Source organism: Thunnus thynnus, chromosome 3 (assembly GCF_963924715.1).
Source record: "Thunnus thynnus chromosome 3, fThuThy2.1, whole genome shotgun sequence".
Taxonomy (NCBI): Eukaryota; Metazoa; Chordata; class Actinopteri; order Scombriformes; family Scombridae; genus Thunnus; species Thunnus thynnus.
In genome coordinates, this window is record NC_089519.1 from 11,769,314 (window position 1) to 11,786,882 (window position 17,569).

The window sequence follows — 17,569 nt, forward strand, 5'->3', positions numbered from 1 at the left end:
GGATTATTGCAAATATTATTGCAAGGTGTACTGGGTCCTTATGGCAGTGGGGAAGAAGCTGTGTTTGAAACAGGATGTTTTAGTGGACAGGGATCTATAGTGCCTCCTGTGGGGCATCAGTTGGAACAGGTGGTGAGCAGGGTGAGAGCGGTCAGATTATTTTATTTGCCTTTTTCTTAGTGCGTTTGATATATAGTGATATAGTGGGGGGGGTCTACTGCTTATTAGTTGTAAACTAATAAACAGTAGAGTCAAACTGCACAAAACATAAATAATAGAATTCCAAAAAAAGAAAAAATATGTAGAAAAATTCAATTCAGATCCAGTTTGTGGTAGTTTTGCAAGTCAAAGTCCACAAGATGTCACATGGTGATTTAGGAACGGAATTTTTTTGGTGACCTATTATCACATATACGGCTGACTTGTGACATCAGGGTTGATCAGTCCCTCAGCAGCAGCACTGGGCTGTGAGGTGACCACAGCCACAAAAAACAGCTGAAAATTATGAATAAATTCTAGTGTCACAAACACTACAAAATGACTCTGTGTATTATCAGAGTTTTAACCATTAGGTCCAATAAAAAAAGATTTTCATCCCCTTCACATGTGCAGGGCAGTTAGGATGAAGTCAGTTTGCTTCACAGAGATGAACTCTAATGCTCAGGCTTTGAGACTTTCACTTGAGTGAAGGAGTCGCCATCTTGTGTTCAGTTCTCTCGCAATCATGAGGTTGATCCTCAGAATGAAACTGCAAGCACAATAATAAGTACATTATTTCTCAGACAGGAGTATTTCTACACTGTGGAATTGGTACTTTTATTGAAGTAAAGGATCTGAGTACTGAAAAATGGATTTAATCAGTTTTTTTAGTCCCACAAACGGCCAGTAAGTGGTGCTATACTATACTAAAGAGGTACAGATTCCTGTACTAGTACTGTCAGCACATGTAACTACTACCTGATATGTCTATATGTGTTTTTACACCATGGTTCATGACAGAGCATGATGAAGAATCAGTAAAACAGTAAAAAGCAAAGATTGTGAACTGATGCTTTGCTAATTTTGTTACAGGTTGATTCTGTAGGCCTACACACATCTTGCCAGGGCTTTGTAGTTTAGTTTAGTTTAGTTTATTAGTTTATTTAACAGGGGCCATGCACAACACAACCATTGGGCCAGATTTATCTTTATAGCTAATTTACATCTGTGGTCCCTGGGAAGGAAAATATAGAAAACGATACAAACAATACAAACAATTAAAAACAATACAATTACCAAATTTACAAACAGTACATCACATATAAAACAACATCATACAGAAAAATACATTGCATACTCTCCACGTTGGAAAGCAGTTGGTTCCGTACAAAGTTTCAGATCAGTGATCACATTATTGGTTCATTGTTTAAGTGTTGTTTTAAAAATACTGAAGCTTGTGCATTCTCTGATATGGGCGGGAATTGAGTTCCACTCATCTGCTGCTCTGACTGTAAATGCTGATTGTCTAAAAGGAGATTTCCTAAATTTAGCGGAGCAGTCACCTCTTGCTAATGCCCTGGTCTCCCAAGCATCGTTCCTGCAGAATGACACACATTGTTTAAGTGGTGGCAACAAAAGATGATGAATTAATTTATACATGAGACACATATTTGCAAAACAAAGTCTGTCAAAGGTCAATAAATTATAGCAGCTAGAGGTAGTTGATGCCTAATATGTCATTCATATGTCCTTCAAAATTCATTAGGTTAGCTCTGACACGTCTGGAGACCTTTTTTATATGTTTCTTAAAATTTAAGTTAGAATCAAATACAATGCCCAGATACTTGAAATACTCAACAATATTTATTACCTCTCCTTTAACTATAATGTCAGGTTGATGTGTGTTATTTCTCTTGATAGAAATTTGCTGATCATGTATTTGTATTTGTAACTGAATCTGATGTAAGTTATAAATATTTCCATTTTACCCCAGGGACCACACAGAAGCTGATGAAACATCCTGTCAAGGTATATGGGTTAGTTACACAGAAAGAAAGAGGAAGAAAGTTAGTCTAATGAGAAGTAAGAAGTAAGAGTGGCACAGCATGCAGGGAAGTGTCATACCGAACTGAACAAAACACAAGTTATTTGAGGATAAACCAGCTAAACTGTCATATTTTGGAGTTTGGAATTAGTTTGAAGAAACAAGAGGCTGAAAAACCTTCATATCAGGTAAACAGAGATAGAAATGTCTGAGCATATTTACGACAATGACTCTGGTGAAAGTGAGCAAATGGGAGAAATAGTGTTAAATGCAGCTGGAGAGAATGATGAGGCAGAGGAGAGGATAGTGATTATCTATGACAGCGCAGACAACCTCGGGGGTCACAACTCCAGTTTAAATACAGGAAGAGCTGTAAATCAGAGCACACCGGACCAGCAGCCAGGTGAGACAATCATACACACAAATACTGTATAATAAACTTCTCCATGGCAAAAGCAGTCTTTTAAATATTAGATATCATTTCACTCAGGCTGGACTTCCTTCAGGGCTGTGGCTATGTGCCTGGGTCTGCTCTGTATTCTCCTCCTGGCTGCCATTATAGGTGTTGGACTCCACTGTAAGAAAAATTACATTTATTTTCTCTGTGCAAGTGATATTTCTGCACTGCTAAACATCCATCCAGCAACAGTTTTTAGCTTGCCAGTTAAATGAACACTGGTGGTAGATCAGAAGAGTCTCACTGTGTGAATTTACTGTCTGTTGCAGGCAGATTCACACAGCAGACACACAACACAAGCTGGGCTGAAAGGAGAAAGAAGACTTTAGTTGAGCTCAGTGAGTACAAACTTTGATCTGCATGTGTCTGATTGAGCTTGTTTCTTTGTGTGTAATAAAAGGACATTTTGGACAATTAACATTTGCCATTTCTACTTCTTGAATTGTCTGTTTGCAGGTCATTTCTGTAGGGATGGGTGTAAGTCATTCAACAACAGTTTTTACTACATTTCCTCTAAAACAAAGAACTGGGAGGAGAGCAGACAGGACTGCAAAGACAGAGGAGCAGATCTAGTCATCATAAACAGCAAAGAAGAACAGGTAAAAGAAAAGATTTTGCTGCCCAAACATTGCTGTTTGACTGTTTAGTTGGATTAAAACTGTCATGACAGCACATTTCCGCACTAACACACTTGTATGACTCTGAGTGTTGATGTTGATTTTCCTTAAAATAATTCAACAGGCATTTATCAGTTCATACTATTACCACTGGATTGGTTTGAATGACAGAGAAGAGGAGGGAACATGGAAATGGGTGGATGGTTCAGTTTTGAACAGCACAGGGTAAGACGTTTTCCTGTCAGTGCCTTATGACAGTCAGTTAAAAACCAGCTGGACTAACTTTGTCTTCAGTATAAAAATGTATTTCTGACCTTAGAAACATTAATGTGACAAAAACAAAAAATTAATTCAAGGTCCACTTACAACCTTTTCCAGACCACATCTAGTGGTCTACCTCAGTGGATGGAATTTGTTTAAAGAAATAGTTTAATATTTGGGGAAATACATTTACTCGCTTTCTGGCCAAGAGTTAGATAAGAAGATCGATATCACTCGTCTGTATACGGGACAAATATAACTCCCCATAAAACCACAACATGTTGTTTTACCAGTTTTTCTGCAAACTACGCAAATTAGACATTGTGTTTATTAGTGAGCTTTTATAGGTGCTGTAGGTTGATCATTACTCTTGGACTGAGCCATGCTAGCTGTTTCCCCTGTTTCTAATCTTAAAGACTATGCGGTTGAAAGGTCAGTAAAATGTGAGTAACTGTGTATCTTGTTTTGCAGTAATATCAGGATGTCACTTGTTTAAACAGGTTTTGGAGAAGTGAACCCAGTGGACAAGTGAAGCACTGTGTAAGCACTTCGAATCGAGAGCTGAGCAACTGGAATGCTTTTTACTGTACATCCTCACGAAACTGGATCTGTGAAAAACTTGACTTTTAACATGATTTGTGAAACTAAATAAAAATGTACTGTGATAAGAACAATACTGCGTAAACAGTTTGCTTTCTTTTCTTGTTTGTGAAACACTTTTTTGCAAAAACTGCAGCACAAGAATTTCAGTTGCAAAGATCAGAACATGAAGTGACTTCAAATGTATCACCAGGGACTCACAGTGTTTACTCCAGAATGAACGTGCATGCACCTTTCCTACCAAAACATCTCACCTGTAAAATGTGGAGAACATATCCCAAAATGTACTTTTAATTTTGCTCATTTTTGAATCAGTTGCTGTTTCTTTAAATCTTCTTTGGAACATGGTTGCTATATGTAAACTTCTATTTAATACTCCTTCTTAAGCATTATTAAGACTTCTGACAAAGTAATCTGTATATTTTGTCAGTTCAAAAACTGCACCTGAGTTTACTGCCACAGCAGATCCACACAGACACTCCTCTGCACAGATATATATACTAAATACTGCTGCACACTATATAAAATATAGGAAACCATCAAATGAAACCTGAAATGTAGGTTCAATGTTCTTAAAGCAGGGTTATCCTGTCAAACTGATTTACTAACTTTACTGTATTGTAATGTAATGTTACTGTAGTCTCAGTATGCTGTGCCATAAACTGTATGTGTGCATGATTTATGACTAAATTAAAATTATATTTCAGAAATCCATTTCTTATTTTTATGTTTGAAAAGGCGTCATTACTGCCAGAAATGTAATAATTCTCTCATTGTAAATTGTGCGGACGATGTTCTACCCACACATGGACTTTTGAATTTGAAGTATGACATGATTTTATCAAATTGAAATGAAATGGAAATGCCAGTTTGCTTTTTTTGTGTATAACAGTAGGGTTTTTGCAGACTTGCTTTCTGAAATGTGTCATCCATCAAACCCAATTGGAAAACATTAACATGCATGTATGTGAGGAATTTGTTAGGTTTATGTGAGCTCTGGATTATCTTGCAGGTCTCCAGGTGGGTTGAACAGTGAAACTGGTAAACTGTACAAAGAGTTTTAAACTTTAGATTAGGGTTTTCTTAGGAGGCCACGCAACTTAATTATGTCCCTTTTCCCAACAAATATGTGCCGTCTGTAAAGCATGTTTTTTACATATTATTTTAGTTTTTTACATATTATTTTAGTATTTATTCAACACTTAGTCTCACACACTTTCTTACACACAACAATATATTTAAAGAATTTGTTTTTACAAATTATAAAGTTTTACAATTATACAGCCAGTCCATGCACATTTTTATTTCTCTTTCACCAGAGTCAAACATGACTTAACAATATTTGAACTGTCCCAACCACCCTTGAGCACAATAGGAGTTGATGAAGCCTGACAGGCAGACAGCAAGCAAGCCTTCATTCCTTACATGCAGCAGCACAACTGGTATGTACGTCTGTAGATAAGAGGAGAGAAAACAACATGTATAATCTGATGCATTGCAGTTCAACAGCAGTGCAATAAATATTAACTTTGTCAGTCTTATAATGTTGATTTTTTCTTTTTTTTTTGCTGAGACTGTGTGTGTGTGTGTGTGTGTGTGTGTGTGTGTGTGTGTGTGTGTGTGTGTGTGTGTGATAGAAAGACAAAGTCTCTTATGTCAAGAGTCTTCTGAACTTATTTAAATTTCAACACCACAGCACTCTTACTCTTTACAGAGTTAATACAAATACAGTGTGTGTATTGACCTCTGTCATACTGTATTCAGTAATGTCTGTTCTTTTCTAGGTAATCTTCTGATTTTAAAACTCTACTGGTCATAACTATACGTCACCTTTATACTTCATTCACCCGGCTGAGCTGCTCAGGCAGGAGCAGAAACATTTGGCAGCATGTGTAAATGTCAGGGGAGGAGGGCAAAGTGTCACCGCTTGCTGACGTTGCTGTCAGGACTGGTAGAGAGTTTGCTGGTCACAGGGATTGCCTTTGGCTGGGTTTCTCTGGTGTTCGTGCTGAAAGCCGATGGATATTTTGCTGGATACTGTGACAACGTCACCAGAGAAGAAGATTATGCTGTTTATACAGGTATATTGCATGTGGAGAAATATGTACAGACATACACTTTTCAAAAATGCAAGAATTCTTACTGCTTCCTTGAGGTGAAATTAAGGCTAATATTTGTTTGATCAATGTTTGTGACAGAGCATGACTGCAGATACAGTTGTGCTCATAAGTTTACATACCCTGGTAGAATTTGTGAAATTACTGATCATGCTGTAAACTTTTGTTTTATTTGATGATAGTGGCCAGGTGAAGCCATTTATTTTCACATAATTGTATTGTTCATCTTGAAACAGCCACATCCAACTTTCAGCTGAAGTTGCATGTGGGTTTTTCTTTGCAACCTGAACAATTTTCTGGCAATTGTGGCTGAAATCTTTGTTGATCTACCTGACTGTGGCTTGGTATCAACAGAACCCTTCATTTTCCACTTCTTATACTCTCCACTACTTATATCCTTTTACTGGTTTATAAAGTTTAACTGCCTTTTCTTGTGTGTCAACTTGTGTGTATATTATCAGGTCAAACATTCAAGGGTATGTAAACTTTTGATCAGGGCCATTTTGGTGATTACAGTTATAATTATGATGTAAAAAGGGCAAATACAATTATGTGAAAATAAATGGCTTCACCTGACCACTATCACTAGATAAAACAAAAGTTTTCAGCATGATCAGTCATTTTTTCCAAAATATGGCCGATATTTCACAAATTCTACCAGGGTATGTAAACTTATGAGCACAACTGTATAATGAAAAAACCACATGTCGAATTTTGTATTAACCCTGGTTTGTATAAACTTACACATGCTAAAATTAGTTCGGCCTAAAGGGCAAACAGCACAATAAACCTGCACTGCTGCTTCTTCTGTTCACACATTTCCGTCAAGTTACACAGAACATTTGTTTAATATTCCCACTCTGGAGTCCAACCAACCTGTTATTATAAGATATATCAAAGGATATATCTTCATACATTTTAAGGGTTTTAATTTTCATAAAAATTTCAGAACACTATGCTACACTGATACACACCAAGTGTAATGTTTCTTTCTTTCCTCCAGATTGTACTGGTCAGGATGAGCACCTTTCTCAGGTCATGTCTGTCGCCTCCATTGCCAACACATTACTACGCTTCCCCATCGGATATGTCTTTGACCGCTGTGGAACCACAGCAACAAGGCTAATAGCTATGTGAGCACCAAATATTTGCCAAGTTTGGTTTGTGAAGGTTCATGACTTTGCAAGCTGGTGAGGGAAAGTAAATAATTAATCTTCCTGTTAAGGTCACTTTAGTTTAAGAATGCAAATTAAGGTGCAGATGCATAATTTACTCTCTGGCTGTAGCAAACATGCTAGACTCATTGTGACAGGGTTGCTACCAATCTAGGTGGCTAGATTTGAGAGGAGAGAGGGAGAGAGAGAGCAAACTCAAATATGTAAACCAGATATACTGGTATATCCGAGGCTTCTTTATCACTGTGACACCTTGAAATGTCTCCTGACCTAGTAAGACCATTTCAAATATGTAAACCAGATATACTGGTATGTCCGAGGCTTCTTTATCACTGTGACACCTTGAAATGTCTCCTGACCTTGTAAGACCATTTCCAATCTCATCATCGTGTCCTATTTAACTTCTTGCAGATCTCTGTACACCACTGGTACACTGTTCATCACGCTGTCAAACGCAGGTATGTTGTTTTGTATGTTGGGATTTTTGGAGCAGATATATCAGAAGTACGTTGTTATATCTGCCTCTCCTTTGGTCTCTCTGCTCTGGTTGTCACACACAGAGACGTCAGTCTTGCTGTACCCTGCTTTGTCATGTCTTATTACTGCTGGATCAACCCTCCACACCACCAATGTTCAGGTTTGTGGTGACCCAGCTTAAAAACTCATGTGGTGTGTGAGAAAGTGTATGAGGAGGTTAACAAAAGGAATATGACATGAGAGACCTTGTCTGTTAAGGTTGGGAACCTGTTTGACTCTTATCGTTCCACCATCATCACCATCTACAACGGGGCCTTTGACTCATCTGCTGCTGTCTTTTTAATCATAAAGGTAACACATTTGTAGTGCTATCTAACATTTTAACAGGACCCAAGTGATTCAATCTACAGCACAAATTAAATGTACACCTCTTCTCCTTTTGTTTTTCTTTATGTGAGCAGTTGCTGCATGAAAGAGGAGTGTCTCTGCACTCATCTTTCCTCTTCCTCACCTTGTGTAGCATATTCCTGATACTCCGCACCTTCTTCCTGATGCCCACAGGACATATCCCCTACCTGCTGCCAGAAATATACACTTACGGGTCAGAACAAACCACACTATCCTAGTTGTCCACTACTGATGATGCCAGTGAGACTCTGGCCATTTTGTGCATGATTGTTGAAACATGTCTAAATCACCAGCTTTGCTCTGACAGGGTAAGCTGCCCTGGCCAGAGGAAAGGGAGAGGAGAAGGAGAGGAGAAGAGAGTCAAGGAGGAAGAAGAAATAAAGGGAAATAAAAAGGATGAGAGAGAGAAAGATGAGAACATACAGCATCAGCCCAAGCAAGAAGAAGGTATGATAATGTTTTTTCTTGAATGTGTGTCAGAAAACACGCAGTTGTGTTCTAGCTAGTTTAGTCCAGTGGTTCCCAACCTAGGGGTCAGGCCCCTCCAAAGGGTCTAAAAATAAATCTGATAAGATGATTAATGGGAGAGGAAAGAAGAAAAAACAAAGTTCTGATGCACAAATCTGTTTTTAGTTTTCGGAATGTTTCTCTAATCTTTGATTTTTGGTGAAATATTGGATCATTTGATAAGTTGTTGAAATGAAACCATGTGAGAAGTTTAGAGGGAAAAATCACTATTTGGTGGAGCTGTTAACAACTCATAGACATCTGAAATGTGACTCCCACCACTGCTCAGGATGACTTTGTGGATTTGTCATCCATAGTGTGTGAAGTGCAACGCTATCTTTGTCTGCTTTCTTATATTTTCAACAACCAAACACATTACTACTTATATTACAAAGAACAACCTTCTCTGTGTTTTCTAAAGTAATTCTGGGAAATGTAGGAACTCACTACCTCAAGTGGAAGTAGACAAGAAAGAGCGAGGGAAAGATACACATTTTTCCATCTTTCCTTCCATCCAGCAGCTAGTTTCCGGAGCTGTGTGCTGTCCTGGCTCTTCCTGTGGCACGTGGTGTGGGTGGTCACCATCCTCTTCAGTCACTTCATGTTCTTAGCTTCTCTCAACCCCACACTCACCCGGCTGGCCAAGGACAACCAAACCTTGGGTGAGGTATAAAATGATTTTCTGGGTGTTGCTTGCTGCTTGTCAAGCTCAGAAGCAGGATACCAAGGTCAAATGGTGGACTTTCATCAGTGGCTGCAGTGTGACTGTTGAATGCACCAATCAGTGATAGTTTTCTATGCATATTAACATACCATTGGAAAACTTTAAACTCATACATTGGAACACTTAAAAAGTAGCACAAGTCAACAGTTTAACCACTGTTCAAAATCAGTGCTGGAGGTAAACTGCAGGTTACCATGGCAACAGCACTGTTGTTTTGCTACCAGTTATCTCTCACTGAAATTAATCTAACCATGGGTTAGCCTGAGAACAAACAAACTTTAAAAATGAACACAGCCTCCATTCTCCATTTTTTTCTTTGGAAAGTAGTAAGTGGTTCTTTCTTAAATAGCACTTTTCGCATTTTCCTATATAGCAATGGTATAATTGCAATAATGCCATTGTATATCAGCACTCATAATCATGTGCTATTATTGCTCACAGAAGTAATTTGGTATATCTTTTTAAATAATATTCAGAACTCAGAACTAAAGTTGGCTATTGCAAATTGAACCTGATCACCACAGGACACCACAAGTCTGTAACTGTGATCATTGACTCCAATAAGAACTGTGATTTAGTGATGTAGGTTTTAGCCTGTTTCATGCAAATCGCATATATGACACTTTACATACTAGTGGCTATAATCCGCCCTGCACCATGCTTATTTTCATTATGAAGTTGTTTTGAAAACTGCTGATGGTGAATTCAGTTGTTGGTGCTTGTAGAGAAATCTGACATCTGGGAGTCTGCAAATATTTTCATGGGATAAATGTCTAACCAATATCTAATATCATTTTCAGTCCTAATTGTTGACTTCTATGCTTGATTTTCCAAAAACATATCATGTGTGATACTTTTGGCAGATGTCAGAGTGCAAAATCCAAATCTATTCTCTTAAAATAAGTCTATGCAAGTTAGTTTCCATATTAAACTGCCATTAAAGTGATCAGCTAAAACATGTACTTTCATGATACTTTAGGCACTTTCCCTCACTTTTTCAACCACAATCTTTGGCTTTTAGTCTTTTGCCATTTTTACTCTTAATCACAGTGTTTCCCCCTCCAAGCTAAACTTTTCCCTTTCTGTCTACCATCCTTTAGTGAGTCACTACACCAATGCATTTGCCTTCATGCAGCTGTGTGGAATGCTATTTGCTCCCGTAAACGGCCTCATCATGGACAGACACAAGCACAGGCCTCTAGTTCCTGGTAAGTATGTGAAATTTAGCCACAATTCTGCCTGTTATGGAGTTTAATCAAACAGCTCTCTATTTGACTCAATGGTCAGACCAGACTTTATGTGACCTAATTAAAGCAAAAAGTTGAAAATAAACTTTTGAATGCTGTGCTTTCCTGGAATAAACACTCCAGATGATCCTTAAGTGGGTTTCCTAAAAATATATGTAATAAAATAAAATAAAAATGCAGTACCAGTCAAAAGTTCGGACACTCCTTCCCATTCTCTTGAATGAGAAAGTGTCCAAACTTTTGACTAGAACTGTATGTAGTTCAAGTGTGATTTATGGCGACTTCAGTTTTTAACTTTCTGTCTACTTCTCAGGGGAAACCAAGAGGGAGGCAGACCTGCACTCGTCCTTTCTCGCCCTCTTCCTGACCTCTCTGCAGTGTTTCCTCTTCTGTGTGTGTTTCACCTGTCCTGTTCTCCCTCTGCAGTACCTCACCTTCATCCTGCAGGTTGTCAACAGCGCCTTCTTTTACGGAGGCCATCAAGCCTTCATCAGTATTGCGTATGCTCAACTCTCCTTAATTGCACCACACATTACAGTAAATCCATCCCAGATCTAAAAACAGTAACATGTTTCTTTTGTTTTCATTGACTTATGACTTTCTGCTTCTCTTTCCTTCCTCATCATCCACTTTCTCTCTACCACCCACCTCCATCTCCTGCTGTATATCCTCTCATCTTTCTCCACTGCTCTCCTTTGCTATTTTCTCACTTTACGTCTCCTCCAGCTTCCCAATGTCTCATTTTGGGAAGATGTCAGGGATGGCAATGTCATTATCAGCCCTGGCACTGCTTCTCCAGTTTCCAGTCTTACACCTCATCCAGCACCAACTGAACGGTGATCCTCTCTATGTGAGTTTCTGTGATACTTTGTAATGAGCCTCACTTAAAACTGAAGAGTAAACTGTCATGTTTCAGAAACACTCCTGCATCCCCAATGTTTTCTTGATTTCCTGTTGTTATAATAACCCACATTTTTTGCCCTTTACCCTCTTTCTCTCATACTTCTTTTCTCTCATTCTCTCAGGTAAATGTGGGTGTCACATTGGTGTCACTGCTCACCTTTATTCACCCAATCCATGTCAGCCTCCACTGCAGAAAGCTGTCCAAACAGAGAAGGATTACACAGAAAGTCAATGAACAAGGGTTGGCAAGATGCTTAATGTAAAGAATTGTAAACATAAAAGGAAAAATGACTGCTCATGTGGACTTAACCCATTTGGAAACTCATAAACTGAAAAGTTTTTGATATTTAACATATATTCAATGTTTAATGTCATATGAGAGTGATGGAGTCGCACTTATCATTGCACAAATGGTTCTTTTACATCTTATAAAATAAGTTTGAAAAAGTATTTAAAGTATTTGGTCTGGAGGTCAGTATTGAAAATTAAGTTGGTCAATTTAAAGTTAATATGCTAAAATGTGTGAAAACACAGACACCTTAAAGCACAATTATCATAAAAGTTTTTGACCATAATGGTCAGCTACTGTATATTCATATGAAAGGTTTGATTTACAAGTGAGAATAAGCGGACTGTGTGTTTATCATACAGGCCTAATAGGTTTGTTTTACTCATGTTTACAAAAACTGCTAATGGAACATAACTTAAGTATCCATAGTGTTAGTCCATGTATTAAAATACCAATCAATCACTCAATGGCAATGTGATCTTTTTTGTTTATTTACATTTTAATAACAGATTTGTGCCTTTAAATGACACTGAGATCAGATTATCATCCATGTGCATAATTGTCAAGTATGAACATGCACTTTCATTGGCCTGGACCAAAAATATTAGGCTACACTCTTGGGGACATAATAGAACCATTGAAATCCCCTAATTAAAAGTGAATGTAACAGACAACCATAAAGCAAGCCAGTGTGTTTTACATGATATCATGACTGATAAATGATTGTTTCCTGCACAGTACACCTGGATCTGATGATCTGTGGGAGATGTTTTTCATCAGACACACTGGCCTCTTTGCACAGCTGAACTCTGTCATTGTTGTATATTTAATCAGGACAACTGTGGCAGTCACAGACAGAACGACTGTGTTTCAGTCTCATTGTCCTCCATCATGGAGAAACTGGTTGTCTCCACTGTGATGGAGATCAACCAACTAGTGTGTGATTATTTGTGATCCTTTCTCTGTAAAGCACTTTGGTTAGCACATGTTGTTTTTAAATGTGCACTATAAATAAATATGACTTGACTTAACCTGTGCATGATTCACCAGTATGGCTTCCTTAGTTCCACTTCCTTGGAGCTGAGGCATTGTTAATGTTATCAGTTCCACCTGTGCTTTTCCTGTTATGACAAGTCAAATGTCTGCTGTGAAAAAGGTCTAATAGCTAAGAATTTTGGGCACCAAGCGCAGAAGGTGAATCGACCTCTTACACTTCATGACAAATGTGAAAAGGTACGTGTTCTGTTTATCTGGGAGTTATACTAAATGTAGTGTTGTTATCTACTATAATTAAAACTTTGACCTATTAAAATTACTAGATTATTTTCTTTTTCTTTGCAGGTCTAGTAAGAATCACTGTCTACTGTGTTGGGCCAAAAACACACATTTTGTTTTCATAAATTTATTGTTATTCCCCATAATTACAAAATATTATCTAATTATTCGGAGACAGTTCCTCATAATTATTAATTATAACATGCTGCTCATAGACTGTATATAAAGATGGATGAGGCAAGGCATGATGTCACCGATTGGTTTGTATTGGAGCCAGTTTGAAGCATGGATGTATAAAGAGAACTAGATACAGTGTTGGAGGCGGGGCCTTGTTCATTCCTATGAAAGTTGCTCAGTGGTGCATGAACATGGATGTATTATACCTCGGACTGAAACTAATGCTAATTTACCAGAGACACTGAGTGGTGCAGACTTGTGCTAACATTAGCTAACTAACAGGGCTGGTATCGTTATCAAGTAACATTAAACTTGTGAAATATTGCGACAATAGTCTGACTCAGTGCAAGTCCCGGAGCCGGTGTGAGCAACAGACGAGCCAATTGTCAATCACAGCTGTCAATCAGTCTTTATATCTTATTATTGTAGCAATAATTTCCTAAATGACCACCAGAACACTTATTAGATGGCCTGAATTTAGCAAGTGAGACCATAATGACTCATTGAAAACATTTATTGACTCAGTATTTCATGAGAGAAGTTGATGCTTTTTGGATGGGACTCTATTGTAGCAAGGGATTTTTTGGAGCCAGCCCCCAGCAGCTGTCAATGGTACTGCACTTTAAGGGACTTCCACATTGCCTCGTAATTAGATCAGTTTGTTGGGCTTCAATAGACTTTTTTCACAGCAGACATGTTGACTTGTGTAGAGATGGAAAATCACAGGTGGAATATTAACAACTTCTCAGTTCCATTCAAGTGTCCAAGGAAGCCACACCGGTGAATGAATTTGGAAAAACTAAATAGGATTCAGCCATCATTAGTGTTATTATTTTCACGTGTCCTTTTCCTGCTTTGACATGTAAAAATGTCTGCTGTGAAAAAGGTCTTTGGTATGGACTGTTAATCTGCTGCTGGCAATAGGCTGTTAATCTAAGGACTGAACATGAGATGGTAGTAAATCCAGGAGGTTTGCACTTGATTGGTTGTATTTTGACATGAGGCAGTGTAATTATTAAGAAATGTCATAAACAAGTATTTGTTTTAGAATATAGATTTTTATTCTTTGCTGAGTGCATGTTTTGTGCCAAATTCTAGGAAACAACAAGACCACAGCTGCAGTCAGATCAATTGGAGAGAAACACAGGATGGAGGAATGAAGATGAAACTGCGGAGGAACAGGGGGATGTGAGGCTTCATTCAGCATATTCAGACTTTCATATCAAAGTCAATTTAGTCTTTAGAAGATTAAACCATAGTCAAGTCGAGTGGAGATACAACAGAGACATGTCCTAAAAAGATCAGATATCATGCGGACAAAGTATATGGCTGATTATCACTTTTTCAGTGGTAATTCTGGCCTGTGAGCGAAGCTAATCAGCAACTTTCACAGCTGAAAATGACTTGTGACACCAGGTGTTAAGGCTTCAAGAATTCATTAGTGTGCTGAAGAGGGCTTAAGGCTGAAAACGTTGTAGTAATTACTGCACATAAGTGCAGATTATTTCTTCTACTTTTGTGACAAATGTTTTGTTTAGTGCACTCATCTGAAAATATCTGACACAAGGAGGTGATAGAGCATGGTGTAGTTCATTTTATCCATGAGATAGACTGTATATTGAAATTCCAGTAGATGTAGATAATGCTAAACCACTGAAGTAATTATGGAGTGGGTGATGAATATTAATCAATATCCGTATAAACACTCCACAAATATAGTCATATTATGGTCATTGTGTGCTTTATGAGTCACAGGGAACCTTAAACCTTTGAACCAGTTACCATCAAACATGAAGCAGCTGCTGAAGAACAACAGGAGCTGAAAAAAAAACAACACTTCCTTGTCAGTTATGATCATTATGACTGTGGTGACCTTTGCTTCTGCTTTTGTTTCTAGCAGCTCTTCCTGTACACTCGATCAACTGTATCCAGCATCAGGTTGCAGCTGAACAGAGCTCACAGTTTTGCAGTGATCCTGCAGAGGACAGCAAAGATCTACACAAACTACAAGCAGTCTGTGGAAACTCGGTGCTAGTTAAGTATTTCACCAAGTGGAGGCCACCTCATTGATGTTGGCTGCCATGTTAAAAAAGAGGCAGATAGTCCAGGCCTCCAGACTCCAGGTGAGGACGTAGATCAGGGTTTTGAGCTCCAACAAGGGATTCTGTATCAGCAACTGTGGAGGGCCTCCTGTGGACAGCAGTCTGCCTGACACCCCAGCACTCACATGCAACAGCAGCTCTCTCCTCTTCAGATAAACATCACATATTAAGAACATCAGACATCCCTGATTTATTCTTACAGGAACAGTACTCTGCAGACAGCGACACATCTGGTCACCTTGGAAACCAGCTCAGAAGTGTAAGCGGCAGCTGCAACACTGCGGCTTTGTTTCTGGCTAATCGAGCCACCAGGCGATTCAAGTACATGTGCGACTACTGTGGGGAGGATTTCCCTTTCCTGACCCAATGAAACGCCACCAACTCTCACACACAGGGGACAGAACTCAGGTCCATGGACAGTGTGGGAAGAGATTCATCAGACTCAGTCGCCTGAGGCACTGGGTATGATAAATGAGCTGCTGCATTCAGGTGTCGGACCTTTTATCTGCCACGTCTATAATCTATATTTTATAAGATTGACTCCAAATTTATGTTTTTTAAATACTATGATCTATGGGACACCCATATGGTACGAGTCTTACCCCACTTCCAGCAGTGTCATTTTTAACAAAAACATCTAGGCAGACAACGTTAGTGAGAAGGTAAGGAAATAAGAGAATCTAGCAGCTAGATAATGTTGTCAGGAGTTGACCAAAACAGAGGTGAAAGGAGAGTAAATATTGGACTTACATTCATTTGAAAGAGACAGATCAGAAACATGACTCCAAATGAATGCTGATGTCACTGCATGTCTGCTGGATGTGTAAATAGGAAAGTGCTTGCCAATGCCAATATTAATAATAATAACTTTGTAATGTAACAACATGTCAAGGTTGTGCCTCTGTCAGATGTTTTGGAATTCTTCTGATAATTGGTGTCCAAAAAATCCATTAATGCTGCTTTAAAGGAATAGTGTTAGAGAGATACAGTTTATTCACTTCAGTGTTCTCTCATGTCTGTAAGCTAAAAGCTACTGCCAGCAGCTATTTCGCTTATTTTTGGACAGAACCAGGCTAGCTGTCTCATTGTGTCCAGTCTAAACAGACTGTTACAACCTGCATGGCAATGGTCACATTCACCGATCTGATGCAGCAAGGTTTTGGTAGCCTTGCTAGCTTGTCAACTTGCACCAAAGAGGATGAGAAACAGCAAAGTAGCACATTAAACAATTGCCCTCAAAAAATTAGTAGAACTTTCTATGGCAAAGAGAAAAACACACAGTAAAGCTGTTAATCTACTTGCTGTGTTTTCTTATTCTTTCACCTCTACAAGGTTTTGACAAGTTGAATGAAACAAAAATTTAGAAATATGAAAACTATGATTATGAGAGAAACTTGCTTGTAGCAAGCTAACTTCCCTCCAAAACATTAGACATAGACATTATTTTCATTATGGATAAACAAATGTCTAACGATCCCTTAAAAGTGTTGTCAACATCTTAATTTTTCCTCAAATTTGCAGGTCTGTCGCCCAGCTGAAGACTTCCAGCTCTGTTCAGAATATCTAGAGAAATAGCAGACAACGAGGACAATACAGCTCAATAATTGTTTTCAGTAATCAGTTCCTACTGAAATGTGTCCATTATATCATTTTTTTTCCCCCAAATAAAGGCTCGTAAAGCAACGTTGTGGGCCTGTGAGATTATCGTGGTCAGACAGCACAATGCTAACAGATTATATTGCTATAGTGATGATAGTGCTGGCTCAGCTACCTTATCAGTTGTGACTCTTCCCTTGCAGGTTGTAACGGTCCATCAAGATATTGTTAATTAAAGCTGCATTCATTGATATTCGGCCACTGGAGGGTAGAAGAACTTCAAGACAAGCTGTGAACCTTACAATGAAAATGGTGACATTGAAACAGTAAAACTAGCAAAGTGTTTTTAGCTAAAAAGGCTGACACACTGTACAGCTGCTAAATTTGCTGATAATTCTTGATTATAAGTGACTCATTTCACAGTACAAATACTGTAGTATCCATGTTAACAACATCATATTGTATGTGCCTATGTGTGAAAGAGAGAACAACCTATTGCCAGCAGCAAATGTGTGCTTTTAAACTGGGTTTGATTTTAAATTACAATAGATGTACCATCATTCTTTACTGAAAACAAGAATGTGAAATAAATATTTAGTAAAGTTATGTTGTCC

At 38.4% G+C, this 17,569-nt stretch overlaps 2 protein-coding genes and 1 long non-coding RNA gene across 5 annotated transcripts; 2 read left to right on the forward strand and 1 right to left on the reverse strand.

The window, feature by feature from the left end:
- The first annotated feature begins 1,380 nt into the window (after nucleotides 1–1,380).
- On the forward strand, nucleotides 1,381–4,296 carry LOC137180546 (CD209 antigen-like protein E). The gene is made up of 6 exons (XM_067585935.1): nucleotides 1,381–2,426; nucleotides 2,514–2,600; nucleotides 2,750–2,818; nucleotides 2,937–3,079; nucleotides 3,222–3,322; nucleotides 3,859–4,296. Exons 1-6 carry the CDS (start codon nucleotides 2,228–2,230, stop codon nucleotides 3,986–3,988), a joined length of 729 nt encoding a protein of 242 aa, XP_067442036.1. The 5' UTR covers nucleotides 1,381–2,227; the 3' UTR covers nucleotides 3,989–4,296.
- Nucleotides 4,297–5,246: 950 nt separating this feature from the next.
- LOC137179496 (uncharacterized) lies at nucleotides 5,247–5,880 on the reverse strand. The gene is made up of 2 exons (XR_010927824.1): nucleotides 5,789–5,880; nucleotides 5,247–5,410 (listed from the first exon to the last, which is right to left on the reverse strand). It is a non-coding gene; the product is annotated as an uncharacterized lncRNA (long non-coding RNA).
- Nucleotides 5,789–12,836, forward strand: LOC137179495 (equilibrative nucleobase transporter 1-like). Of its 3 annotated transcripts, none has more exons than XM_067584197.1 (12): nucleotides 5,789–6,039; nucleotides 7,079–7,208; nucleotides 7,662–7,708; nucleotides 7,811–7,887; nucleotides 7,986–8,078; nucleotides 8,189–8,328; nucleotides 8,443–8,582; nucleotides 9,161–9,304; nucleotides 10,467–10,574; nucleotides 10,927–11,113; nucleotides 11,340–11,463; nucleotides 11,639–12,836. In XM_067584197.1, exons 1-12 carry the CDS (start codon nucleotides 5,847–5,849, stop codon nucleotides 11,777–11,779), a joined length of 1,524 nt encoding a protein of 507 aa, XP_067440298.1. In that variant the 5' UTR covers nucleotides 5,789–5,846; the 3' UTR covers nucleotides 11,780–12,836. The 3 variants fall into 3 exon arrangements, with proteins under 3 accessions (XP_067440298.1, XP_067440299.1, XP_067440300.1); XM_067584198.1 differs by having other exon boundaries at nucleotides 9,164–9,304; XM_067584199.1 differs by having other exon boundaries at nucleotides 10,927–11,060; nucleotides 11,639–11,777.
- Nucleotides 12,837–17,569: the final 4,733 nt, after the last annotated feature.

Coding starts and splice junctions, on each gene's coding strand:
- LOC137180546 (XM_067585935.1), top strand. CDS start 2,228: ATGTCTGAGCATATTTACGACAATGACTCTGGTGAAAGTGAGCAAATG. Junction 2,427..2,513: donor CACACCGGACCAGCAGCCAG/GTGAGACAATCA, acceptor CATTTCACTCAG/GCTGGACTTCCTTCAGGGCT. Junction 3,323..3,858: donor TCAGTTTTGAACAGCACAGG/GTAAGACGTTTT, acceptor TTGTTTAAACAG/GTTTTGGAGAAGTGAACCCA.
- LOC137179495 (XM_067584197.1), top strand. CDS start 5,847: ATGTGTAAATGTCAGGGGAGGAGGGCAAAGTGTCACCGCTTGCTGACG. Junction 6,040..7,078: donor AGATTATGCTGTTTATACAG/GTATATTGCATG, acceptor TCTTTCCTCCAG/ATTGTACTGGTCAGGATGAG. Junction 8,329..8,442: donor CCAGAAATATACACTTACGG/GTCAGAACAAAC, acceptor TTGCTCTGACAG/GGTAAGCTGCCCTGGCCAGA.